Here is a 27,800-nt window from a genome sequence, read left to right on the forward strand (position 1 = left end):
GTAAAGAGTTTTTAGAAGAAACAATTACTTCTGGTTTAGGGAGTCCAAAAATGGTGTTCGGGTTATTAATTTACATTGAAAAATATATCAAGCAGGCTAAATATTCATTTTGGGTGATCAGCCCATTCTCCTCCAGCCAAATGTGTATAGAAAACCAAATTTTAATTAAAGCAGTATTTTATGTGCTTAGAATCAGAACAGGAGGAAAGCTGTATGTCATTATGCTAGCCAGTATCATCCAGTTACAATAGTTTGAGAAGTCATCCTCTACAATATTTGTGAATCAATATTTGTGAATCAGGAATAACTTTTTCCTGGGACACTGTGTTGGCAACACCCTGCCAAATTTTGTGTCTTTGGATACTCCTTATAAGGAAGACTGCTATGGTTTGGTTCTGTGTCCCCACCCAGATCTCACCTTGAATTGTAATAGTCCCTGTGTGTCAAGGGTGGGACCAGGTGGAGGTGATTGAATCAAGGTGGTGGTTTCCCACATGCTTCTCATCATAGTGAGTGAGTTCTCACGAGGTCTGATGGTTTTATAACCATCTGGCATTTCACCTGTTGGCACTCAGCCCCTCTCCTGCTGCCCTGTGAAGAGGTGCCTTCCACCGTGGTTGTAAGTTTCCTGAGGCCTCCCTAGCCATGTGGAACTGCATGTCAATTAAACCTCTTTTCTTTCTAAATTACCCAGGCTTAGGTATTTTTTCATAGAAGCAGCGTGAGAACAGACTAATACAAAGACCATCTTCTTTCTAGGTACACACTCTTTCTTCATTTGCAGTGCTACTTATTTATTAGAAGTTTTCTTTCTTGATATCACAGTGTAGTCGTGTTGACCTGTGTTTCTCTCCAGGGCATCTTGATTGGATTTGGGGGATTCCTAAAACTTTTTAATCATACATTATTATAGCATCTCTTAGTAGTTCAAATGGCTTATACCCTTCTTATTTTTTATTAAAATAATTAGGAGATTTTATTGTTTTTAATATATGTTTATAACTTTGTAACCCCCAATATAATAAATTTTTTGTTTTTTAAACTCTTCTTGGTTTTTTTCTAATTGCGTTCTCAGAGGATAACCTTCAAAAGTACTTAGCTTTTAGCTAATAATAAAAAATTAATAACAACTAATATTTATTGAGTATTTACATGTGCCAGATGCTGTCTTTAGTCCTTTACATTTATTAACTTAATTAGTCTCTCCAAAATCTCAGAAAGTAAGTATTCATTTTGACTGAAAGGTTAAATGACTTGCCCAAAAGTAAGTCAGCTTTTATGTAACATCCAAGATTCAGACCTGTGTAGCATGGTTTTGGAGCTCCTAACTACTCTGCTGTACCGCTGGTTAGTGCTGCATGGCGTATGATTTTAGGGTAGAATACAGGGGATTGATTGATTGAGAGGGTGAGGCATCAAAAATGACTGGGTTTCTAGCCTCTAAAAGGATAACATATGATATCGAACAGAAAAAGGCAGCCTAAGTAGAGGGAAAAGTTTACTGAAGGAACAAGTGATTTGACTTTTAGAAAGTTTGAGTTTAAGTACAGCAGTCAATTGGAAAATAGGGTTTTGAGCTTAGTAGATATAGGAATTAAGATGTAGATCTCTGAGGCACATATCTGTGAGACTTTATGTAAAGATTGGGTAATTGAAGCATTGAGGGGTGAAAAAAAACAAGAATTTACCTGAGTTCACAGAAAAGGGGCCGAAGAGAAGAGGCCCAAGATCCCATCTTGAGGAATTTAAGAAACAGGTAGAGAGAAGAGGCCTACCAAGGAGATGAGGATCAGCACCACATCTATGAGGCAGAAGGAAAAGGGAAGTATAAACAAAGTATTTTTCAGGCATTGCATGCCTCAGTGTTTTATTTTTAGCATGCTTCTGAATAGCTAATGGGATAGATTTAAACATTGTGAGGCTTAGTCTTAATAGTTTGAGAATCACCTTTGCAATATGTAGTCAGCTAAATGCAAAGGTTTAGATACTGATAAGACAATGTTCAAAACTGACTACAGGCCAGGCACAGTGGTTCACGACTATAATCCCAGCACTTTGGGAGGCCGAGGCGGGTGGATCACCTGAGGGTCAGGAGTTTGAGACCAGCCTGGCCAACATGGTGAAACCCTGTCTCCACTAAAAATGCAAGAATTAGTCGGGTGTGATGGCGCGCCCCTGTAATCCCAGCTACTCAGGAGACTGAGATAGGAGAATTGCTTGAACCCGGGAGGCGGAGACTGCAGTGAGCCAAGATCGTACCACTGCACTCCGGCCCAGGAAACAGAGTGAGACCCATCTCAACAACAACAAAAAACTGACTACAATTTAATTTTCTTGCCAGGTGAAAAATCTTATTAAAATTGACCAAGATTTACTATTATCTTCAACTGTAAGAGTGAATTGGGTGTTGCACACCAACGTGGCATATATATGTAACAAACCTGCACGTTGTGCACATGTACCCTAGAACATGTGTAATAAAAAAAAATTTTTTTAATGAGAAATGAATGTTGACATTTGTGTTATTCCTAATGTTGGAGAAAATCAGCTTATCAAATATTTGATCACATATATGTCAAATGTGCTGTTAGCTGTTTGTTTTTCATAGATGTGCAGCAATAGGTGGAGAAAATCACTGTCTTGTTCTAGTTTGCAGAGTTTATCATAACCTAGTTTCGAATTTTCTAAAATGCTTTAATTACATTTTTGAGATTTTTATTTTAGTCTGTTAACATAGATTACACTAATAGAGTTTAAATTGTTGGATCAAACTTGAATTCTTGATAAACCTCACTAGGTTATGATTTATTATTGTTTGTATATGGAGGGATTCAATTTGCTAAATGTCTTTTTGTTTTGTTTTAGCATGAGTGCAAGTTTATTTAAAAAAGCTTTACAACGGCCGGGCGCGGTGGCTCAAGCCTGTAATCCCAGCACTTTGGGAGGCCGAGACGGGCGGATCACGAGGTCAGGAGATCGAGACCATCCTGGCTAACATGGTGAAACCCCGTCTCTACTAAAATACAAAAAACTAGCCGGGCGAGGTGGCGGGTGCCTGTAGTCCCAGCTACTCCGGAGGCTGAGGCAGGAAAATGGCGTAAACCTGGGAGGCGGAGCTTGCAGTGAGCTGAGATCCGGCCACTGCACTCCAGCCTGGGCGACAGAGCAAGACTCCGTCCCAAAAAAAAAAAAAAAAAAAGGCTTTACAACAAGAAAGAAAGGGAAGTATGCTTGGAAGAGACCCCAGTGAGGCGATTTGAAGGATGAGTGCCTCAATTTGCTAAAATTTTGTTAAGGCTCTGTCTATATTCATGTGGTGATTGGTCTACAGTTTTGTTTAATGTCATTGCCTCTTTGGTGTCCTGTTAATGCTAACTTTCATGTAGTTCAGAAGTGTTTGAACCTTTCTCTTTTTGGAAGAGTCTGTGTATAATTGGTATTACTTCTTCCTTTAATATTTCATAAAAGTTCTTACATGTTTTAGGAATGACCCTCAGTTGATGCCATCAAGAAAAAGGAACCTCAGTCCTACAACCACAAAAAACTTAAATATGCTAACAACTCAAAATAAGCAAGAAACAGATCCTCCGTGAGACTCTAGAAAGGAACACAATCATGACAACACTTTGATTTTAACCCAGTTATGTCTCTATTATACTTATGACCTAAAGAACTGTAAGATAATATATTTGTATTGTTTAAACCACAAGTTTGTGGTGATTTGTCAGGATAGCAATAGAAAGCTAATACATCAACATTATTCTGTGAGCATCTCTTTAGTTTCCAATGCAATATTTCCTTGACTCATGTTGTATCTTTTCTGCCACAATCAGTAAACAGCCTCTTCTATAAGGAGTTCTGGTTCCTTTTATTAAAAAATTATACAAACCAATAACTGGGCATTAAATATGCTCAAAGCTACTGGAATGCCACTGCCTGCTAGGATATCTCACAAAAGATATGGAGTATGTACACATTATCTATATAAATTGAATTCCTTTTTTTTTTTTTTTTTGAGACGGAGTCTAGCTCTGTCGCCCAGGCTGGAGTGCAGTGGCGCGATCTCGGCTCACTGCAAGCTCCGCCTGCCCGGTTTACGCCATTCTCCTGCCTCAGCCTCCCGAGTAGCTGGGACTACAGGCGCCCGCCACCTCGCCCGGCTAGTATTTTGTATTTTTTTTAGTAGAGACGGGGTTTCACCGTTTAGACCAGGATGGTCTGGATCTCCTGACCTCGTGATCCACCCGTCTCGGCCTCCCAAAGTGCTGGGATTACGGGCTTGAGCCACCGCGCCCGGCCAAATTGAATTCTTTATCTATATAAATTGAATTCTTTATTTGTAGGTTAAACCTACAAATGTTTCAGAAGTTGGTTATTTAAAAAGATTCTTAAGACTACAGTAGCATACTCACATAAGGGTTTTACTTATAGGCGAAGATATGGTATAGTATGAGAATACAACACCAAATACACATTGAATAAAATAATACATGGATAAACTGGGCTTCATAAAATTAAGACAATCTGCTTTAGGAAAGATACTGTTAAGAACTGAAAACAAGGTCAAGCATGGTGGCTCATGCCTGTACCGTGGCACTTTGGGAGGCTGAGGCAGGATGACCACTTGAGGCCAGGAGTTAAGAGACTAGTCTATGTAACATAGCAAGACCACTCCTCTAAATTTTAAAAAAGAAAACAAAAGCCACAGACAATGAAAAAATATTCCCAACGCTTATATCAAATAAGGAATTTGTCTTCAGAAATATTAAGAACTTGCAACCAACCAAATATTTTAAAAAACAGGCAAAAAATACCAACAGACATTTTACTAACGAAGATATATGAGTGACAAATAAGCACATTAAAAAATGCTGAAAACTAAGTCATCGGAAAAACACAAATTAAGATCTACAATGAAATACTAGTGCACATTTAGTAAAATGGCTAAAATGAATGGCCTATGATTTCCATACATATAAATTGTCAGTAATGTGAAGAAATGGAAAACCTAATATATTCCAGGAGGGAATATGAAATGCTAACCATTTAGAACACAATTTGGCAAGTAAAATTTCAAACATTTGGATCAACTTACAGAATAACTGAGGAGCTTTGCAGCCCTGTTACACAGCCAAACTGGTGAAAATTATAAAAACACAATTCAGTCTCTGGAAATGGTCATAAGGGTGTACAGCAAATAAATATTTATTAAAGAAGATCTAACATTCATAAGAACAGCAAAAGTCAGTCACATCTGAACCAAGACAACTCCTTTCCTCCCCCAACTCCAAACTCAGCGAGATTAAAACTCCATTCGAATGGTACAGCCAAGAATACAGGGCTCCCTCTCTCTGGAGCTCCAAGGCAGAGGGCTATCTTCTCAGGAGGGACAATCTGTCAGGAATTCTCATTCTGCCTCCAGTGTGCATATTTAGATGAATGACATTCAATTGCCAGCTCCCTCATAAAGATCATCCTCAGAGTTTCTGGGTTTTTTGTTTGTTTGTTTGTTTGAGACGAAGTCTCGCTCAGTCACCCAAGCTGGAGCGCAGTGGCGCGATCTTGGCTCCATGCAATCTCCGCCTCCCAGGTTCAAGTGAATCTCCTGCCTCAGCCTCCCAAGTCTGGGATTACAGGTGCCTGCCACCACGCCCGGGTTTTTTTTTTTTTTTTTTGAGACGGAGTCTCGCTCTGTCACCCAGGATGGAGTGCAGTGGCGTGATCTTGGTTCACTGCAAATTCCACCTCCTGGGTTCACGCCATTCTCCTGCCTCAGCCTCCTGAGTAGCTGGGACTACAGGTGCCTGCCACCAAGCCTGGTAATTTTTTGTATTTTTAGCAGAGACAGGGTTTCATCGTGTTAACCAGGATGGTCTCGATGTTCTGACCTTGTGATCCGCCTGCTTCAGCCTCCCAAAGTGGTAGGATTAACAGGTGTGAGTCACCGTGCCAGGCAAGGGGAATCATATTGAATCAGTGACAGTCTAAGGCCTTTCTCCAGTCTAAACTTTCTGGTGTTGAATAGGGTTAGGCCTTTGGCTGAGGCCTTTCACCATATTCACTACATTGTCCACTCTGTGAACTGCCTGTCCAGTGTTGAAGGAGTTTGGAAGTGTAGCTAATGGATTTCCATTTGTTACCTTCACGACTTTTTTCCCCTGTGAACTTTCTGGTGTTGAAAGAGGTTGAAATGCTGGCTAAAGGATTTCCTACAATCACTGTATTTCTCCAGTGTGAATCCTTCGATGTTTAACAAGACTGGAGCTATGGCGAAAAAATTTCCCACATTCCCTGCACTCATAAGGCTTTGCTCCAGTGTGAACCCTCTGATGTTTAACCAGGCTAGAATTCTCACTAAAGAATCTCCCACATTCATTGCACTTAAAAGGCTTTTCTCCAGTGTGAACTTTTCGATGTTGCATTAGGCTTGAACTTTGGCTAAAAAATTTCCCACATTCGCTGCACTCATAAGGCCTTTCTCCAGTGTGAACACGCCAATGATTGATAAGGCTGGACTTGTGGCTATAGAATTTTCCACATTCACTGCACTTATAAGGTCTTTCTCCAGTGTGAACTCTCTGATGTTTCATGAGGCTGGAGTTGAAACTAAACAATTTTCCACATTCACTGCACTCATAAGGCCTTACTCCAGTGTGGATTCTGTGATGCTGAACAAGTGTGGAATTATGCCTGAAAGCTTTTCCACATTCACTGCATGTAAAAGGCTTTTCTCCAGTGTGAACTCTCTGGTGTTGAATGAGGTCAGCATTACGGCTAAAGGATTTTCCACAGTCACTACACCCATAAGGCCTTTCTCCAGTGTGAACTATTTGGTGTATAAAAAGGTTGGACTTATCTCTAAATAACTTCCCACATTCACTGCATTCATAAGGCTTTTCCCCAGTGTGTAGTCTCTGGTGCTGAACAAGTAAATATTTCTGACCAAAGTCTTTCCCACACTCACTGCATTTGTAATGCCTTTTTCCAGCATGAAAGGCCTCCCTACTTTTGGAGCTCCTATGTGACTTCTCTCCCGTGTGAGTCACCTGGTGCTTGAGAATAACTGAGCTGGTCGGGAGGTCCTTCCCAACCTCCCTGCTTTGCAAGGACTTCTCTGATAGTTGAACTTTGCAACTCCTCAAAACTGGAACCCTGCCCTCTTGTGTTTTTAAGGATTTCTCTCCACAGTGCTGCTTCTGGTGTTGCTGAACGTTTGAACTGCACAGTCCTACAGAAGCACTCTGCTCAGGGGCCTCCTCGGCCTCGGCTCCATGCCAACAACCTGAAAGAAGAGACATGTTGATGAAGTAAACGTAGTCCTTGGTGTGAGGAGGCAGCAATCTCACAAATGTGTCTGACACACACAGTAATTATTACCTGGGGCTGCTGGCAGAAATGAGGGGGGCTAGCTCTTGGCAGGGAAGGGCCTGCTATACAGTGCTGAACCTGGCCAGCTCAAGGATTTGGGGAGTCCTCATGAGTGCCAAGGATGCAAGGACTGGGTATAGCACAGGGAGGAGAGGCAGAGTGCCCAACACAATCCTCTGCAAATGCCTTTCCAGAGGACTTTGGCTGCTGAAGACACAGGAACATGGCACAGAAGGTTATGTCCAGATGCAGAAAAAATCAACTGCAACCAAACAGCTGGTGCTCAAGGACTATGCAAGGATAAGCGCCCACCTCACCACACATTCAGTGAAAGCCACTGCTGAAAGGTGCTGCTGAGGATTGGGTGAAACATGGAGGACAGAGAGGTGGGGAATGGCCCCGGGTCAAATATCAGAATAGATATAAATGGGTGACTGAGGAAGAAAAGACAGAAATCAGCTACGACCCCTTGCCTTAGTATCAAAATATCTGGGCCTACTGGTATGATATGAACCCATCCCCGAGTTCATACCTCCCTGAGCTCCACCCACCAAGTACCTCTCGGTATGGCTGAAGTCACAACTCCCCAAGCAGGCATGAAGGGCTCCTTCCATGACTCCAGCTGGGTTATATCATGGGTCTTGGAAGATGCAAGTCCTAAGGAAAACAACAGGTGAGTGGCAGCACTGAGCCAGAATGACTTATCCCATCACAGAAAGAAAACAAAATAGTACAGAGAGAACCTTGGAGGAGGGTCTTACAGGAACAACCCAGTCAAACAGCAATCACATTGGTGACTCAATTGCTGGCACAGACAGACACCCAGGTATGTTGGCTAGAGGAGGCAGGCAGAACGTAGGGGAATAGAATTACCACAGATCTGCACAATGTCACCAGGCCACAGAGAGGCCACCAGGGTTAAGTTCCATCAAGTTGACTGCAAGGCTCGTTAACCCCAAACCCTTTCCTGCACAGCTCTGGGGCAGCTCGGGGAGAGAAGGTGGTAGTATACGCAGCCAAGTCTGATTAAAATAGCTACTTCAGGATCCTGGAGAAGGAATGAGTGCCCACAATTCAGCTTTGGGAAGAACAGACCTGTCCCTAGGAAAAGGAGGAAGAGCCAAGTCCAGCCCAGGATGCTGGGGTGGGCTGTGAGAACCTTACCCAGAGAGGCCAGAAGTGAAAAGTTCTCCAGCATCACATTGCGGTAGAGGAGCCTCTGAGTCTCATCAAGCAATCTCCATTCCTCCTGGGAGAAGTAGACAGCCACGTCCTCAAAGGTCACATAGCCCTGCTAAGATGGACAGAGTTGAGTTTATCTGTGGCCTCCTTACTGGGGAATTTAGGCATCCCCCTAAACATCCATCCCTGCTCACCCTCTTCCTCAATCCCCATCTCAGAGGAGAGACCCTGCCCCAGAACCACTGATGCCCACTCTCTCCACATGTTCCCACTGAGCAAGCACAGGCAGGTAGGCACATATAGTCCATTTCAGCTCTGGACATGGTATGCAGAGTCCCACTCTTCTCTTGCCAGACAACTCACCTTGGATCCCCCAGATTGTGTTTCCCAAATACAATCAAATTTGTGTCACTGCTCTCCCTGAATCCCCCAGTACAAGGTCCGGCGGACATCTGTTTACACTCACTAGAATGTGCACATACTCTGTACCACATTCAGTGGCCCCTACACCACCTTATGTGCCTCCCGTAGTGTCACCATATTCTAGTCTACACATGGCATCCAGAGGGCACTTACCAAATGCAATCAGAACTCCATGCCATCCTAGATCTCCAGTGGCACTGACTGCCAGGGGCAACCCTCAGCCCCACTTTGAAGGCCTCCCTACCTGGCTCTTTTTGTTGCTTCACCTTCAGCTACTTGGAATTGCACGCATATCTGGACACCTTTGGCACTCTTCCATATCTGTGTTGAGAAGCTGTCCCTTCCCAATGTCAGCCTCCCTCTGACTCTCATTAGAATCACAGGCCAGGCCGGGTGTGGTAGCTCACGCCTGTAATCCCACCACTTTCGGAGGCCGAGGCAGGTGGATCACCTGAGGTCAGGAGTTCGAGACCAGCCTGACCAACATGGAGAAACCCGATCTCTACAAAAAATACAAAATTAGCTGGGCGTGGTGGCACATGCCTGTAATCCCAGGTACTCGGGAGGCTGAGGCAGGAGAACAGCTTGAACCCGGGAGGCGGAGGTTGCTGTGAGCCAAGATCTTGCCATTGCACTCTAGCCTGGGCAACAAGAATGAAATTCCATCTCAAAAAAAATAATAATAATAAATAAATAAAAATTAAAATTAAAAAAAAGAAGCCCAAGTCTCCCAAACCAGGCCCAGCAATTCTCCCAGATGACCTCATTTGATCTTGAGCTAATCCAGCAGCCTGAGAAGCTCCCCAGGTCCCAGGTAAGAACAAAAGCCTTGTAATCCCACAGTAGGATGAATAAGCAGCAGTGCCTGCCTTCCTGTCATCTTACGTCATTATAGCGTCATCTTCATGTCCATCTCATGTCTACCCCCACAGGAACTTTGGCCACCAATCAGACCCTCCTCACCCCTACATCCCCTTCCCCATGGCCACCATTCTCCCTCATGTTCTTGTGAAGCCTACCACTCCCATCCAGGTATCCAAGCAAGAGAATGAGTTCTTCGCCCCTATTCTCCCTTATTACCTAATGGCATTACAAATAGGACCTCAAGATGCTCCCTCCTAAATCTGCTCCACTACTCCATTTGGTGCACACACCAACTGTATCGTGTGTATTTCCAATCTGAACCCTTCACCTGAATTCTAGAATTCTCTGTCCAGGTGCCCACTCAATGAATCCACTCAAGGGTCTCTGGAACATCTCATATCAACATGGCCAAAACCTAACTTAATTATTCCCACTGAAGATTACTCTTACCATTAACCTCTTTCTCCCACCCTACACTTTAGAAAATCTGCTCATATCTACTTAAAAAACACAGACTCCAGGCCGGGCACGGTGGCTCACACGTGTAATCCCAGCGCTTTGGGGGGCCGAGGCAGGCGGATCACGAGGTCAGGAGATCCGAGACCATCCTGGTTAACACGGTGAAACCCCGTCTCTACTAAAAATACAAAAAAGAAAATTAGCTGGGCATGGTGGTGGGCGCCTGTAGTCCCAGCTACTCAGGAGGTTGAGGCAGGAGAATGGCGTGAACCCGGGAGGCGGAGCTTGCAGGGAGTCGAGATGCGCCACTGCAGTCCAGCCTGGGTGACAGTGCGAGACTCCGTCTCAAAAAAAAAAAAAAAAAAAAAAAAAAAGACTGGGCCATAATCCCTGCGTAGCCTTCCCCATTTCCATCCTTCCTGATATTCAGGAACAAACAAACAAACAAAAATACAAAGAATAGAGGCCCAGCTCCTCATTCAACCACTTCAGGTCTGCCTTATACTTGCTGATGCTTCCCCCAGTTATAATGGAGATCTAAGGTTGCCTAAGCATTTCCAGCTCAAACTTAAATCCATGTATTTTCTCAAGTTGATCACTATGCCTTCTAAACCTCCTGTCATTGGTTGCCAGAAATGAGAACCTCTCCATATAACATATAATCTGGGCCAGGCGTGGTGGCTCATGCCTAAAATCCCAGCAGTTTGGGAGGCAGAGGCGGGCAGATCACCTGAGATCGGGAGTTCGAGACCAGCCTGACCAACATGGAGAAACCCCATCTCTACTAAAAACACAAAATTAGCCAGGCATGACAGCACGTGCCTCTAATCCCAGCTACTCGGGAGGCTCGGACAGGAAAATCGCTTGAATTCAGGAGGCGGAGGTTGCAATGAGCCGAGATCGCACCATTGCACTCCAGCCTGGGCAACAAGAGCTAAATTCCATTTCAAAAATAAATAAATAAATAATAATAATATAGTCTGGACTCAGGACCCTGACTGTATGACTGTTTTCCAGGGAACTCAAATGGAAGGGTAGGGAGAATAGCAAGCAAGGAGTCTCAAGACACTACGATTCTGAAGACCATGTAGGTAGGAGTTGAGCAGGGTGAGGACCTGAGACATCCTCCACTTACCTCCTCACGGTATGTAAGTAACTCTGCAGTCACAAGAACCTATGGAAAATCAAGGCCATGAGAACCAGACAGTGATGTTGCCAAAGGATCTTCCAAGCCCCCTTGTCTAGCCTGGAGTCAGGTGCGCCTGACTATCTACAATCTGGGCTTTGGTTCTTAGTGATACCTGTTACCTGTTGTGTGCCCTTGGAAAAATGCTCAACTTCCCTGTGCCTTGGTGTTGCCATCTGCAACACGACAATAATAATGGTATTCACTCAATAGGACTATTGTTTGTATCAAACTCATACTTATGTGTCTAGGACTAAGTATCAACTCCTACTGTACACATAATTAATGCTTCTGTCAACATTTTCAGTGCAAATAAACTGGCAGGTTTTTAAAATATGGGTTTCTGGCTAGGCACAGTAGCTCAAGCCTGTAATCCCAACACTTTGGGAGGCCGAGGTGGGCAGATCACAACAGCAGAATTCTGTCTCAAAAAATAAAAAGAAAGAAAGAAAGAAAGAAAATGTGGGCTTCCTTTTGGTAGTCTGGCTGCCTGCTATATACTCCCCTGAAGGCAATCCTGCTGAGAGCCCTTCTACTGGAGCAGTTGATCATCCCTCCTGTGCTGATGGCTAGGGAAACTCAGGCACCAAAGGGCTGCTCCACCAGCCTGGCTGACCTTTCCTTTTCTCCACATGGACTGGACATGAGGAACTGCTGAGCCTGGAGTGGCAAACCTATATACTACCCAACACTGCAGTCTCCATCTAGTCCTGGGTTTTTATACTCTATAACCCTCCATTCCTGCAGACACCAGACAGAACCACTTCAGACCACAAAACCCCAGGCTGTAGAGGCTGCCCCGGCCTACAGGCCCATCTCTCCCTTCCCTCACCTCAGGGACCAACTGAAAGAAAACCTTAAGATTCTCCCTCCTAAATAGGAGCCCCAGGCCTTCCAGCTGCCCATGTGGACACGATACCTCCACTCTGGGACTTCTCAGGAAACCATGCCCAAAACCTACTCCCTGCACAGCCTTCCCCATCTCCATCCTTCCTCATATTCAGGAACAAACAAAAATACAAATAAAAATCCAGAATGGCTCTTCATTCCCTACTTTCTTTCACAGTCACATCTGATGCAACAGGAATTCCCGCCTGCTCAGTTTTTGAAATCCATCCAAGATCTGATCACTTCCCCTCCTCTCTGGGCCAGTCCCAGTAGACTCTCCACTAATCTACTGAATTTATCTACTCACATGTCTGTCTTCACCCCCCTCATCCCCATCCCAGTCTGTTTTGCCTTCAGAGGCCTTTGGCAAACTTAGGAGAAACAGATCGTGTCACGCTTCTGTCTCCAGCCCTCCGCGGCCACTGTGGCCCCCTCAGGATGAAAGCACAGCTCCTCGGGCCGTCGCTCCACACGCGACTGGTCCCTTCCTAAGCTGCCTACTACGGACACCAGGAGGCCTCAAGTTCGGGACTCGCTGAGTGCGCCTCACACCTCTGCGAGCCGGACCCCTTGCCCTCCATTGCCACCCCATCACACTGCGTGTCAGAAACGGGACCCCGCCCACGAACGCCCCACAGTTCTGCACCCGGGGACCTGAGCAGGCGGCCCTCACAGGGCTTTAGGATTCCGGGGAGGCCGGGAGGACGCGGCGCTCACCTGAGCGGGGTCCCTTAGCTGGGCCGCCGCCATCCGAGCCTGTGGGTAGAGCGGGCTGGGAGACAACAACCGAGGAGAGGGCCCGGGCCACTCTGGGCGCCGCCAGTGAGCCTCAGACCCGCCTCTGAGCGGCAAGAACAGAAGGCGGAGCCACCGTGCCTTCCGACGCTGGTCGCCTCAGCTCACAATCAGCTTCCACCAGGCTGAGTTCTCCTGAGAGCGGCGAAAGTGACCGCCCAGGGGAGACGCGAGGAGTCCCGCCCATTGCGCGTCGCACGTTCGGGCAGGCCTCTTTTCATTGGCCAAGCATCGCACCTCCGGGCGCGGCGCCTTCTGGGCAGTGTAGTTCCCATGGCGCCAAATTTAGAGGAAGTGGGTGTAACTTCGGAGATGGAGATTGGAGATGATAGATGATGACGGAGATGGAGATGGAGATGTTGGAGATGGAGATGGAGATGATGATGGAGATGGAGATGAAGATGGAGATGATGATGGAGATGCAGATGATGGAGATGGAGATGATGATGAAGATGGGGATGATGGAGAAGATGGAGATGGAGATGATGGAGTAGGAAATGGAGAATGGAGGAGAAATGAGTGTGGAGAACTCTCGGACTCATCTGGAGGATGTTGTAATTGGAGATGGGATTGGATTTCAGTTTCCTACAGCTGATACTCCAATCCTTCCTTCTTTGGAAGGACTCAAAGAGGATCTTCAGGGCCACAATAAAGAGGTTTATCTGGGCAGAGCCACATATACCTTCCTAAATTTCCTTTGGCAAGGGGACACCCAATATTAAAGTTAACGGTGGCCAAGCAATGCTTGATGTATGATAATAAGAAAAGGCTCTGAATTCTGGATGTAGGTGATAAGAGAGTAGGGGAGCCCAAGGATTTACATTCCTCCTTCACCCCATGCTCATTTGTGCTCTTTCCTTCCTCAAGGACGCAACGTTGACGTACAGGCAGAACAATAGGAGGCAAACCCATAAGCCAACTCCCCCTCAATTTCTCTCCTTCATCCATTTATGCTCCATGTTCCTTTCACAGTTACCACAGGACTGAATGAAGGGGGACGAACACAGAAATGAAAACAAAGGCAAAATAAATCTGTTTTAAAGAAGGGGTCAGAGGGCTCCTTTCTTCTAGTTAGCAAAGGCCCTGAGCTTCTACAGCCCTTCATATTTATTGGGTAAAAGAGCAGGGAGGAGAAGCTAATGATTGGTCAGCTGCTTGATTGATCACAGGTTCACATTATTGCAAACAGGCTTCAGATGTGCCTAATTACAAGAAACATTTGTGCCTGGGGTGTGACTGCCCTCAGCATTCCTTCTTGGCGGCAGACGCAGTTTCTCAGTTTGCCAACAACCTACTTTAATGAGAACAGTTTGCTGTTTACTCCAGTGGTATACTGAGTTGATCACAACACTCATTCTTTCGGCCTCCAACATCTCCCCCTTTCTGTCTTCGAATTAATTGAATAAGATCTGTCCCTATGTTATGGAGATTGATGCCAGTGTGACTCCAGTCGGTCCTCATGCCATCTTCGCATAGATTCAGCTGGCTCATGGCTTCCATTGGGAGAACCAGGCCCATGGTTGGAATCCCAGTCTCCCCTTCCATGGTCACACACACCTTGAGGGTATCCACATGGTTTGTCCATCTCCTGTAAAAACATAAGCATACCCTCATCTCCACGTTAGTAAATCTACCAAAAACTTTCCACTGATAATGAGAGACAGACTCTTTCTGATTAACAGAAGGCATAGAGAAAGCAAATCAAGGATTAACAGAAGGCACAGAGAAAATAAATTGAGGTTTATCCTTCTCGTGCAATAGTAAAAAAAAAAAAAAAAAAAAAAAAAAAAAAAATTCCCCAAGGTCTACCACCACGAGAGGCCAGTCTCTTAGAATGGCTGCCAGGGATGGCAGACCCTGCTATAATGTGCCCATTGGTTTAATCTGTGCATTAATAGCTCTCAAATCATGTAGCAATCGCCATTTACCTGACTGTTTTGGAATCACAAATACTGGTGAATTTCAAGGGCTGAGTCTTCCATATGTCCTGCTTCCAATTGCTCTTCTACTAACTGATGGAGTTGAATCAGTTTCTCCTGTGATAGAGGATATTGAACCACCCATACAGGTTTGTCAGTCAGCCGCTCTAACGGCAAAACAGTGGGTGGAGGAGAAATACCAATGACCCCCATCAGAAATCCTGATGACCTAGCCCTTTTTCATCTCTTTCTTCAGTTATTGATATAGGATCAGGGTTTCCTTATATGGACTTTCCTAAGCCTTTTCCGCTCTGATACCCCATTTTTTTTTTTTTAACATTTTAAATCCTGGTTTGTCAATAGTTTCATTTGTAAGTCTCATATCCCATGCTCTAAGTAAATCTCAACCCCATAGATTAACATATTTGCAACATAAGGTTGAAAAGTACCTGACCGGTCTGAGACAGGGTAAAATCTCAGCACTCTTTTGAACACTTTGAGCTGTTCCTACTCCTTCTAGGGATGTAGAAGTTAATTGCAGAGGTCAGGATGGGGGTCAATTGTTCTTAGATATTAATGACACATTAGCTCCCATAGCCATAAGCCGATAAAACTTCTTTCCTTTAATTTACACTGTACAGGTGGGTCTATTAGATGCTATGGGTTCTGATAGATAAATTTGCCATGTAGTTGTACTTCCAAATCCTTGATTCCCTCGTTTCTCCCTTCGTGGAGAAGGGTTCAATTTCCAGGTAATAAGCAACAGTTGAGCAATATATTCTCCTGGTTCAAAAACCCAAAGATCTTGCAACATCACCACTACTAGAATTTCTCCTCATTATCTGAATCAGCAACTCCTCAGACTACAGGAATATCCTGTAAGTTGAGTTTTGCCTAAAATTAATCCCATATATCCTGTTGGCAAAGGTCTACAAATACCAGTGGGAATCTTGATGGGTTTGTCTCCTCCAACTAATGTAACCTGTTCTCTGACTGGGAGGTCTAATCCTGCACTTCCAGGTGTTCCTGCTGCTGGAGGGAGTGGTACAGGCAAGTTTTCATCCTCCCTCTCCTGTTCACCAACCTTGATAGGAGTTGTGGGTGGGGCAAAAGACTCTCAAATTTTGAAATTCAGAACATAACAAATTCCAAACAAAACAGAAAAAACAAATTCTGCCCCATGTTACCTTAATTCAAAAATTTCCCATTCTCTGTACCTCTTTAGGACGCTGACCAGTACCTCTTTAGGGCACTGGCCTTATATCCACTGCTGGCAGACTCATCCCGGAGTTTCTCATTTGTCTGATCAGTTTCACTTCTTCAGCTCCAGCAGACTTTCATTGTTTATGGTCCCTGTAGGTCCCTGTAGGTCCCTGTTAGTCCCTGTGAGTCCCTGCAAGTCCCTTCAAGTCCCTTCAAGGCCCTTTTCTTCCCTATTCATCTCTATTCATCCCTACTTGTCCCTGCAGGTCTCTTCAGGTCCCTATTTGTCCCTGTTTGGGCGCCACTTGCGATGGTTACTACGGGACTGAATGAAGGGGGATGAACAAGAAATGAAAACATAAGACAAAATAATCTGTTTTAAAGAAGGGGTCAGGGGCTCCTTGCTTCTTGTGAGCAATGGCCCTGAGTTTCCACAGCCCTTCATATTTATTGGGTAGAAAGAGCAGGGAGGAGAAGCTAATGATTGGTCATCTGTTTCATTGGTCACGGGTTCACATTGTTGTGAACAGGCTTCAGATGTGCCTAATCACTAGAAACACTTGTGCCTGGGACGTGACTGCCCTCACCATTCCTTCAGGGCGGCAGACGCAGTTTGTCAGTTTGCAAACCACCTGCTTTCATGAGAACAGTTTGCTGTTTTCTCATACAGCATCCAGTGGTATACTGAGTTAATCACAACCCTCATTCTTTCAGCCTCCAACATGTTCCCACTACTCTTCCATTTCCACATATAAAGCCAATTCCTCACAGGTGGGTAAAATGCTAGACTGTTGTTTACAACACACAACTGGTGATTTTAAAAGTCAAACCTTTATTATGTGTTGTCCCACTACATCCATTCCCATTGAATCTAGTTCTCTCATGTCAATCTAATTTCCCTACTTCTTTTCTTGCCCCTTCCATCTGTGGGCTGAATAATGATAAATTTCAACACAGCCTTGGAATGACTCATGAGGACAAGAGAAAATGAAGCCTTCCCTCCTTCTTGGAGCTTTCTGGAACTGGGTGTTCAGTACTAATTGACTCTGAAAAGGAGGAGGGGAGTCAACAATGGGATTGAGAACATGCTAGAATAGAGACAGACACAACTTATTTACCCCTTCCATGGCAACTATGGCATTAAGTATTTCAGTTAGACCATTACGTGGCATGTGGAAGGGAGGGGAGGAGGAGAGTGAGGAGAGATGAATCCATGATAGGAGTGGGACAATGTGTAGATAATCTCCTCCTTCTGAAACCAAGCACAGGAATAAATGCTTCACTTCCTTCAGAACATCTATTAGAAGAATAGATTCTGGATTAATCATCTGATAGATTATGGAAATTGACCATCATCACAGGAACTCTGTTATATTTATGATAATATATTTGTGTTGTTTAAACCATAAGTTTGTGGTGATTTGTCGGGATAGCAATAGAAAGCTAATACATCAACATTATTCTGTAAGCATTTCTTTATTTTCCAATGCAGTATTTCCTCGAATCATGTTGTACCTTTTCTGCCACAACTTGAAAACAGCCTCTTCTCTAAGGAGTTCTGGTTCTTTGTATTAAAAAATTATATAAACCAGTAACTGGGTATTAAATATGCTCAAAGCTACTGGAATGCCATGGCTTGCTAGGCTGTCTCAGTAAAGACAGGGAATATGTACACATTTATCTATCCATTGAATTCTTTATCTGTAGTTAAACCTACAAATATTTCATTAGTTGGGTATTTAAAAAGATTCTTAAGACTACTGTAGCATACTCACATAAGGCTTTTACTTATAGGCAAAGATGTGGTATAGTAAGAGAATACAACACCAAATGCACAATGAATAAAATAACAAATGGATAAACAGGACTTCATAAAATTAAGACAATCTGCTCTAGGGAAGATACTGTTAAGAACTGAAAACAAGGCCAAGCATGGTGGCTCATGCCTGTAATCCCAGCACTTTGGGAGGCTGAGGCAGGATGATCACTTGAGGCCAGGAGTTAGAGACTAGTCTGTGCAACATTGCACGACCTCATCTCTAAATTTAAAAAAAAACAAAAGCCATGGACTGTGAGAAAACATTGGCAATGCTTATATCAAATAAGGGATTTGTCTCCAGAAATATTAAGAACTTGTAACCAACCAAATGTTTTAAAAAACAGGCAAAAAATACCAACAGACATGTTACTAATGAAGATATATGAGTGACAAGTAAGCACATTAAAAAAATGCTCAAAACTGAGTCATTGGAAAAATACAAATTAAGAACTACAATGAAATACTAGTGCACACTTAGTGAAATGGCTAAAATGAATGGCCTATGACTTCTATATATATAAATTGTCAGTAATGTGAAGAAATGGAAAATCTAATATATTCCAGGAGGGAATATGAAATACTAACCATTTAGAACACAATTTGGCAAGCTTTTAAAATTTCAAACATTTGGATCTACTCACAGAATAACTGAATGAGGAACTTTGCAGCCCTGTTACAAAGCCAAAAGGGTGAAAATTATAAAAACGCAATTCAGTCTCTGGAAATGGCCATAAGGGTGTACAGCAAATAAATATTTATTTATTAAACATCTAACATTCATAAGAACAGCAAAAGTCAGTCACATCTGAACCAAGACAACTCCTTTCCTCCCCCAACTCCAAACTCAGTGGGATTAAAACTCCATTCGACTGGTGCAGCCAAGAATACAGGGCTCCCTCTCTCTGGAGCTCCAAGGCAGAGGGCTATCTTCTCAGGAAGGACAATCTGTCAGGAATTCTCATCCTGCCTCCAGTGTGCATATTTAGATGAATGACATTCAATTGCCAGCTCTCTCATAAAGGCCATCCTCAGAGTTTCTGTTTTGAGGTCATATTGATTCAGAGATAGTATATAACCCACCACCCTAAGGCCTTTCTTCAGTCTAAACTTTCTGGTGTTGAATAGGGTTAGGCCTTTGGCTGAAACCCTTTTCTATATTCACTACATTGTCCACTTTGCGAACTGTCCAGTGTTGAACGAGATTGGAGGTGTGGCTAAGGGATTTCCATCTGTTACCTTCAGGACTTTTTTCCACTGTGAACCTTCTGGTGTTGAATGAGGTTGAAACACTGGCTAAAGGATTTCACACAATCACTGCATTTCTCCAGTGTGAATCCTTCGATGTTTAAAAAGACTGGAGTTGTGGCGAAAAAATTTCCCACATTCCCTGCACTCATAAGGCTTTGCTCCAGTGTGAACCCTCTGATGTTTAATGAGGCTGGAATTCTCTCTAAACAATCTCCCACATTCATCGCACTTAAAAGGCTTTTCTCCAATGTGAACTTTTCGATGTTGCATGAGGGTTGAGCTTTGGCTAAAAAACTTCCCACATTCCGTGCACTCATAAGGCTTTGCTCCAGTGTGAACCCTCTGATGTCTAACAAGGGTGGAATTCTCTCTAAATAATCTCCCACATTCATTGCACTTAAAAGGTTTTTCTCCAGTGTGAACTTTTCGATGTTGCATAAGGCTTGAGCTTTGGCTAAAAAATTTCCCACATTCACTGCACTCATAAGGCCTTTCTCCAGTGTGAACACGCCAATGTTTGATAAGGTTGGACTTGTGGCTATAGAATTTTCCACATTCACTGCACTTATAAGGTCTTTCTCCAGTGTGAACTCTCTGATGTTTCATGAGGCTGGAGTTGAAACTAAACAATTTTCCACATTCACTGCACTCATAAGGCCTTACTCCAGTGTGGATTTTGTGATGCTGAACAAGTGTGGAATTATGCCTGAAAGCTTTTCCACATTCACTGCATGTAAAAGGCTTTTCCCCAGTGTGAACTCTCTGGTGTTCAACGAGATGAGCATTACGGCTAAAGGATTTTCCACAGTCACTACACCCATAAGGCTTTTCTCCAGTGTGAACTATTTGGTGTATAAAAAGGTTGGACATATCTCTAAATAACTTCCCACATTCACTGCATTCATAAGGCTTTTCCCCAGTGTGTAGTCTCTGGTGCTGAACAAGTAAATATTTCTGACCAAAGTCTTTCCCACACTCACTGCATTTGTAATGCCTTTTTCCAGCATGAAAGGCCTCCCTACTTTTGGAGCTCCTATGTGACTTCTCTCCCGTGTGAGTCACCTGGTGCTTGAGAATAACTGAGCTGGTCGGGAGGTCCTTCCCAACCTCCCTGCTTTGCAAGGACTTCTCTGATAGTTGAACTTTGCAACTCCTCAAAACTGGAACCCTGCCCTCTTGTGTTTTTAAGGATTTCTCTCCACAGTGCTGCTTCTGGTGTTGCTGAACGTTTGAACTGCACAGTCCTACAGAAGCACTCTGCTCAGGGGCCTCCTCGGCCTCGGCTCCATGCCAACAACCTGAAAGAAGAGACATGTTGATGAAGTAAACGTAGTCCTTGGTGTGAGGAGGCAGCAATCTCACAAATGTGTCTGACACACACAGTAATTATTACCTGGGGCTGCTGGCAGAAATGAGGGGGGCTAGCTCTTGGCAGGGAAGGGCCTGCTATACAGTGCTGAACCTGGCCAGCTCAAGGATTTGGGGAGTCCTCATGAGTGCCAAGGATGCAAGGACTGGGTATAGCACAGGGAGGAGAGGCAGAGTGCCCAACACAATCCTCTGCAAATGCCTTTCCAGAGGACTTTGGCTGCTGAAGACACAGGAACATGGCACAGAAGGTTATGTCCAGATGCAGAAAAAATCAACTGCAACCAAACAGCTGGTGCTCAAGGACTATGCAAGGATAAGCGCCCACCTCACCACACATTCAGTGAAAGCCACTGCTGAAAGGTGCTGCTGAGGATTGGGTGAAACATGGAGGACAGAGAGGTGGGGAATGGCCCCGGGTCAAATATCAGAATAGATATAAATGGGTGACTGAGGAAGAAAAGACAGAAATCAGCTACGACCCCTTGCCTTAGTATCAAAATATCTGGGCCTACTGGTATGATATGAACCCATCCCCGAGTTCATACCTCCCTGAGCTCCACCCACCAAGTACCTCTCGGTATGGCTGAAGTCACAACTCCCCAAGCAGGCATGAAGGGCTCCTTCCATGACTCCAGCTGGGTTATATCATGGGTCTTGGAAGATGCAAGTCCTAAGGAAAACAACAGGTGAGTGGCAGCACTGAGCCAGAATGACTTATCCCATCACAGAAAGAAAACAAAATAGTACAGAGAGAACCTTGGAGGAGGGTCTTACAGGAACAACCCAGTCAAACAGCAATCACATTGGTGACTCAATTGCTGGCACAGACAGACACCCAGGTATGTTGGCTAGAGGAGGCAGGCAGAACGTAGGGGAATAGAATTACCACAGATCTGCACAATGTCACCAGGCCACAGAGAGGCCACCAGGGTTAAGTTCCATCAAGTTGACTGCAAGGCTCGTTAACCCCAAACCCTTTCCTGCACAGCTCTGGGGCAGCTCGGGGAGAGAAGGTGGTAGTATACGCGGCCCAGGCCAATTACAATAGCTACTTCAGGATCCTGGAGAAGGAATGAGTGCCCACAATTCAGCTTTGGGAAGAACAGACCTGTCCCTAGGAAAAGGAGGAAGAGCCAAGTCCAGCCCAGGATGCTGGGGTGGGCTGTGAGAACCTTACCCAGAGAGGCCAGAAGTGAAAAGTTCTCCAGCATCACATTGCGGCAGAGGAGCCTCTGAGCCTCATCAAGCAATCTCCATTCCTCCTGGGAGAAGTAGACAGCCACGTCCTCAAAGGTCACATAGCCCTGCTAAGATGGAAAGAGTTGAGTTTATCTGTGGCCTCCTTACTGGGGAATTTAGGCATCCCCCTAAACATCCATCCCTGCTCACCCTCTTCCTCAATCCCCATCTCAGAGGAGAGACCCTGCCCCAGAACCACTGATGCCCACTCTCTCCACATGTTCCCACTGAGCAAGCACAGGCAGGTAGGCACATATAGTCCATTTCAGCTCTGGACATGGTATGCAGAGTCCCACTCTTCTCTTGCCAGACAACTCACCTTGGATCCCCCAGATTGTGTTTCCCAAATACAATCAAATTTGTGTCACTGCTCTCCCTGAATCCCCCAGTACAAGGTCCGGCGGACATCTGTTCACACTCACTAGAATGTGCACATACTCTGTACCACATTCAGTGCCCCCTACACCACCTTATGTGCCTCCCCTAGTGTCACCACATTCTAGTCTACACATGGCATCCAGAGGGCACTTACCAAATGCAATCAGAACTCCATGCCATCCCAGACTCCAATGGCACTCACTGCCCGGGGCAGCCCTCAGTCCCACTTTGAAGGCCTCCCTCCTTGGCTCTTTTTCTTGCTTTATCTTCAGCTACTTGGAATTGCACCCATATCTGGACACCTCAGCTCGGCTCCTCATTCAACCACTTCAGGTCCGCCTTATACCTGCTGATGCTTCCGCCAGACATAATGGAGATCTAAGGTTGCCTAAGCATTCCCAGTTCAATCTTACCTAAAGATATTTTCTAATGTTGTTCACTAAACCTTCTAAACCTCCTGTTATTGGTTGCCAGAAATGAGAACCTCTCCATATAATATATAACCTGGGCTGGGCATGGTGGCTCACACCTGTAATCCCAGCACTTTGGGAGGCCGAGGCAGGCGGATCACCTGAGGTCGAGAGTTTGAGACGAGCCTAACCAATGTGGAGAAACCTGTCTCTATCAAAAATACAAAATTAGCCTGTGTGGCGATGCATGCCTGTAATCCCAGCTACTTGGGAGGCTCAGACAGAAGAATCACTTGAACCCGGAAGCCAGAGGTGCAGTGAGGCGAGATCGCGCCTTTGCACTCCAGCCTGGGCAACAAGAGCAAAACTCTGTCTCAAAAGAAAATAATAATAATAATATGGTCTGGACTCAGGTTCCTGACTTTGTGTGTCTGTCTTCCAGGGAAGTCCACTGGAAGGATAGGGAGAATAGCAAGCCTCAAGACTCCATAATTCTGAAGACCATGTAGGTAGGAGTTGAGCAGGGTGAGGACCTGAGACATCCTCCACTTACCTCCTCATGGTATGTAAGTAATTCTGCAGTCACAAGAACCTATGGAAAATCAAGGTCATCAGAACCAGATAGTGATGTTGCCAAAGGATCATCCAAGCCCCCTCGTCTAGCCTGGAGTCAGGTGTGCCTGAGTATCTACAATCTGGGCTTTGGTTCTTAGTGATGCCTCTTACCTGTTGTGTGCCCTTGGAAAAATGCTCAACTTCCCTGTGCCTTGGTGTTGCCATCTGCAACACGGCAATAATAATGGTATTCACTCAATAGGACTATTGTTTGTATCAAACTCTTTCTTATGTGTCTAGGACTAAGTATCAACTCCTACTGTACACATAATTAATGCTTCTGTAAACATTTTCAGTGCAAATAAACTGGTAGGCTTTGAAAATGTGGGTTTCTGGCTAGGCGCAGTGGCTCAGGCCTGTAATCCCAATACTTTAGGAGGCCGAGGTGGGTGGATCACCTAAGATCAGGAGTTTGAGACCAGCCTGGCTAACATGGTGAAGCCTCGTCTCTACTAAAAACATAAAAATTAGCTGGGTGTGGTGGTGCATGTCTGTAATCCCAGCTACTCAGGAGGCGGAGGCAGGGGAATCTCTTGAACCTGGCAGGCAGAGGTTGCCATGAGCAGAGACTGCACCATTGCAGTTTAGCCTGGGCAACAAAAGCAAAACTCTGTCTCAAAAAAAAAGAAAAAAGAAAAGAAAAGAAAATACGGGTTTCTTACAGTTACTGTTAAATTAAGAATGTGATACTTAGGGTGTTTTAATCAAATACTTTCCAGTATATTAAGTTTACAACCAGTTATGAAGTGCTTACATCAGTTCAACTTAATAAATCCATGTGGTTTTATTTGCCCCTGTGTGTATATGAACTATGATCAATTAGTGCTTAAATAAGTACGTATCTCGGCCGGGCGCGGTGGCTCAAGCCTGTAATCCCAGCACTTTGGGAGGCCAAGACGGGCGGATCACGAGGTCAGGAGATCGAGACCATCCTGGCTAACACGGTGAAACCTCGTCTCTACTAAAAAATACAAAAAATTAGCCGGGTGAGGTGGCGGCGCCTGTAGTCCCAGCTACTCGGGAGGCTGAGGCAGGAGAATGGCGTGAACCCGGGAGGCGGAGCTTGCAGTGAGCTGAGATCCGGCCACTGCACTCCAGCCTGGGCGACAGAGGCGAGACTCCGTCTCAAAAAAAAAAAAAAAAATCAGTACGTATCTCATAAATTCACAAATAAATAAACTGGGACTTGGGTCTGAGAAACCTGAGCGGACACCATTCCTTTTGGCAACCTGGCTGCCTGCTATATATTCCCCTGAAGGCAATCCTGCTGAGAGCCCTTCTACTGGAGCAGTTGATCATCCCTCCTGTGCTGATGGCTAGGGAAACTCAGGCACCAAAGGGGCTGCTCCACTAGCCTGGCTGACCTTTCCTTTTCTCCACATGGACTGGACACAAGGAACTGCTGAGCCTAGAGAAGCAAACCTATATACTACCCAACACTGCAGTCTCCATCCAGTCCTGGGTCTTCATACTCTATAACCCTCCATTCCTGCAGGCACCAGACAGAACCACTTCGGACAGCAAAACTCCATGCTATAGAGGCAGCCCCGTCCTACAGGGCCATCTCTCCCTTCTCTCACCTCAGGGCCCATCTGAAAGGAAACCTTAAGATTCTCCCTCCTAAATAGGAGTCCCAGGCCTTACCCTAGTCCAGGCCTCTACCCACCACCTCTTGGATATCTCCAGCCCAGATCCCTCCCCAAACCTCCAGATGTGAGTGAGCAAGCTGCCCATGTGGCCACGACACCTCCATTCTGGGTCATCTCAGGATCATCATGCCCAAAACCTACTCCCTGCACAGCCTTCCCCATCTCCATCCTTCCTGATATTCACGAATAAACAAACGAAAATACAAATAAAAATCCAGAATGGCTCTTCATTCCCTACTTTCCTTCATAGTCACATGTGATGCAACAGGAGTTCCTGTCTGTTCCGTTTTTGAAATCCATCCAAGATCTGATCACTTCCCCTCCTCTATGGCCCAGTCCCAGTAGATGCTCCACTAGTCTACTGAATTTACCTACTCACCGGTCTGTCTTCACCCGCCTCACCCCTACCCCACTGTGTTTTGCCTTGAGGGGACTTTGGCAAACTTTGAGATACAGATCGTGTCACTCTTCTGTCTCCAGCCCTCTGCGGCCACTGTGCCCTCAGGATGAAGGGGCAGCTGCTCGGGCTGTCGCTCCACACGCGACTGGTCCCTTCCCAAGCTGCCTACTACGGACACCCGGAGGCCTCAGGTTCGGGGCTCGCTGAGCGCGCCTTACATCTTTGCGAGCCAGACCTCTTGGCCTCCATTCCCACCCCATCACACTGCCCGTCAGAAACGGGACCGCGCCCACGAACGCCCCACAGTTCTGCACCCGGGGACCTGAGCAGGCGGCCCTCACAGGGCTTTAGGATTCCGGGGAGGCCGGGAGGACGCGGCGCTCACCTGAGTGGGGTCCCTCAGCGCGGCCACCGCCATCCGAGCCTGTGGGTAGAGCGGGCGGGGCGACAACGACCGAGGAGAGGGCCCGGGCCACCCTGGGCGCCGCCACCGAGCCTCACACCCGCCTCTGAGCGGCGAGAACAGAGCACGTCCCCGCCGCCCCTTCCGGCGCTGGTCGCCTCAACCCGCTCACTACCAGCTTCCCGCAGGCTCAGTTCACCTGAGAGTCGCGAACGTGAACGCTAAAGGGAGACGCCGGAAATCCCGCCCATTGCGAGTCGCACGCTCGGGCAGGCCTCTTTTCATTGGCCAAGGATCTCCGCCTTCCGGCGTGGCGCCTTTTGGACGATGTAGTTCCCATGGCTCCAAACTTGGAGGAAGTGGGCATAATTTCGGAGATGGAGATTGGAGATGATAGATAATGATGGAGATGGAGATGATGATGGAGATGATGATGAAGATGGAGGTAACGGAATAGGAGATGGAGGAGAAATTAGGGTTGAGAACTTCTCTCGGACTCATCCTGAAGCTGCTGTTATTGGAGATGGGCCTGGATTTCAGTTTCCTGCAACTGATACTCCAATCTTTCCTTCTTTTGAAGGACTTTCAGAGGATCTTCAGAGCCACAATAAAGAAGTTTCTCTGGGCAGAGCCACGTATACATTCCCAAATTTCCCTTGACAAAGGGACACCCAATATTAAAATTAACTATGGCGAAGCAATGCCTGATATATGATAATAAGAAAAGGCTCTGAATTCTGGAGGTAGGTGATGAGAGAGTAGGGGAGCCCAAGGATTTACTTTCGTCCTTCATCCCATGCGCATTTGTGCTCTTTCCTTCCTCAAGGACCCAACATTGGTGTACAGGCACAACAATAGGTGGCAAACCTGTAAACCAACTCCCTCTCAATTTCTCTCCTTCATCCTTTTCTGTTACATGTTCCCACTGCTCTTCCATTTCCAAATATAAAGCCAATTCCTCACAGGTGGGTAGAATGCTAGACTGTTGTTAACAACGCACAACTATTGATAAAAAGAAATTATGTCAACCCTTAATTATGTGTTGTCCCACTACATCCATTCCCGTTGAATCTAGTTCCCTCGTGTCAATCTAATTTCCCTACTTCTTTTCCTGCCCCTTCCATCTGTGGGCTGAATAATGATCAACTTAAACACAGCCTTGGAGTGACTTATGAGAACAAGAGAAAACGAAGCCTTTCCTCCTTCTTGGAGCTTTCTGGAACTGGGTGTTCAGTATTAATTGACTCTGAAAAGGAGTAGGGGAGTCAATATTGGGATTGAGAACATGGTAGAATAGAGAGAGACAAGTTCTTTACCCCTCCCTTGGCAGCTGTGGCATTAGTTATTTCAGTTAGACCATTATGTAGCATGTGGAGGGGAGGGGAGGAAGAGAGTGAGGAGAGCTGAATCCATGACAGGAGTGGGACAATGTGTAGATAATCTCCTCTTTCTGAAACCAAGCAGAAGAATAAATGTGGGCCGGGCGCGGTGGCTCAAGCCTGTAATCCCAGCACTTTGGGAGGCCGAGACGGGCGGATCACGAGGTCAGGAGATCGAGACCATCCTGGCTAACACGGAGAAACCCCGTCTCTACTAAAAATACAAAAACTACCCGGGCGAGGTGGCGGGCGCCTGTAGTCCCAGCTACTCGGGAGGCTGAGGCAGGAGAATGGCGTAAACCCGGGAGGCGGAGCTTGCAGTGAGCTGAGATCTGGCCACTGCACTCCAGTCCGGGCCACAGAGCGAGACTCCGCCTCAAAAAAAAAAAAAAAAAAAAAAAAAAAATGTTTCAATTCCTTGAGAACATCTATTAAAAGAATAGACTCTGGATTAATCATCTGATAGATTATGGAAATTGACCATCATCACAGGAACCTTTGTGGACAAATCTAAAAAACATATTATGGAATCTAGTCACTCATACAGTATAAAATGTATAGAGAATTCAGAATCTGGTGATAAGAAACAGTATATCATTTAG

The 27,800-nt window shown here is 45.4% G+C and overlaps 2 protein-coding genes across 11 annotated transcripts; both read right to left on the bottom strand.

Annotated features, from left to right (window-relative positions):
• Positions 1-5,676: 5,676 nt before the first annotated feature.
• On the bottom strand, positions 5,677-13,364 carry LOC108537744 (zinc finger protein 773). Of its 2 annotated transcripts, none has more exons than XM_017885425.1 (4): positions 13,088-13,357; positions 8,533-8,659; positions 7,927-8,025; positions 5,677-7,282 (listed from the first exon to the last, which is right to left on the bottom strand). In XM_017885425.1, exons 1-4 carry the CDS (start codon positions 13,118-13,120, stop codon positions 6,216-6,218), a joined length of 1,326 nt encoding a protein of 441 aa, XP_017740914.1. In that variant the 5' UTR covers positions 13,121-13,357; the 3' UTR covers positions 5,677-6,215. The 2 variants fall into 2 exon arrangements, with proteins under 2 accessions (XP_017740914.1, XP_017740913.1); XM_017885424.1 differs by having other exon boundaries at positions 5,789-7,282; positions 8,533-8,662; positions 13,088-13,364.
• Positions 13,365-18,829: 5,465 nt separating this feature from the next.
• LOC108537741 (zinc finger protein 419) lies at positions 18,830-26,082 on the bottom strand. Of its 9 annotated transcripts, none has more exons than XM_017885419.1 (6): positions 25,802-25,853; positions 23,306-23,344; positions 22,497-22,697; positions 21,903-22,029; positions 21,297-21,395; positions 18,838-20,652 (listed from the first exon to the last, which is right to left on the bottom strand). In XM_017885419.1, the coding sequence occupies exons 4-6, from the start codon at positions 21,934-21,936 to the stop codon at positions 19,418-19,420; spliced, it is 1,368 nt and encodes a 455-aa protein (XP_017740908.1). In that variant the 5' UTR covers positions 21,937-22,029; positions 22,497-22,697; positions 23,306-23,344; positions 25,802-25,853; the 3' UTR covers positions 18,838-19,417. The 9 variants fall into 9 exon arrangements, with proteins under 9 accessions (XP_017740901.1, XP_017740900.1, XP_017740903.1 ...); XM_017885416.1 differs by having other exon boundaries at positions 21,903-22,032; XM_017885412.1 differs by lacking the exon at positions 22,497-22,697 and having other exon boundaries at positions 18,830-20,652; positions 25,802-26,082.
• Positions 26,083-27,800: the final 1,718 nt, after the last annotated feature.

The sequence above is a fragment of the Rhinopithecus bieti genome, unplaced genomic scaffold, assembly GCF_001698545.2.
Source record: "Rhinopithecus bieti isolate Rb0 unplaced genomic scaffold, ASM169854v2 scaffold_15006, whole genome shotgun sequence".
Lineage (NCBI taxonomy): Eukaryota > Metazoa > Chordata > Mammalia > Primates > Cercopithecidae > Rhinopithecus > Rhinopithecus bieti.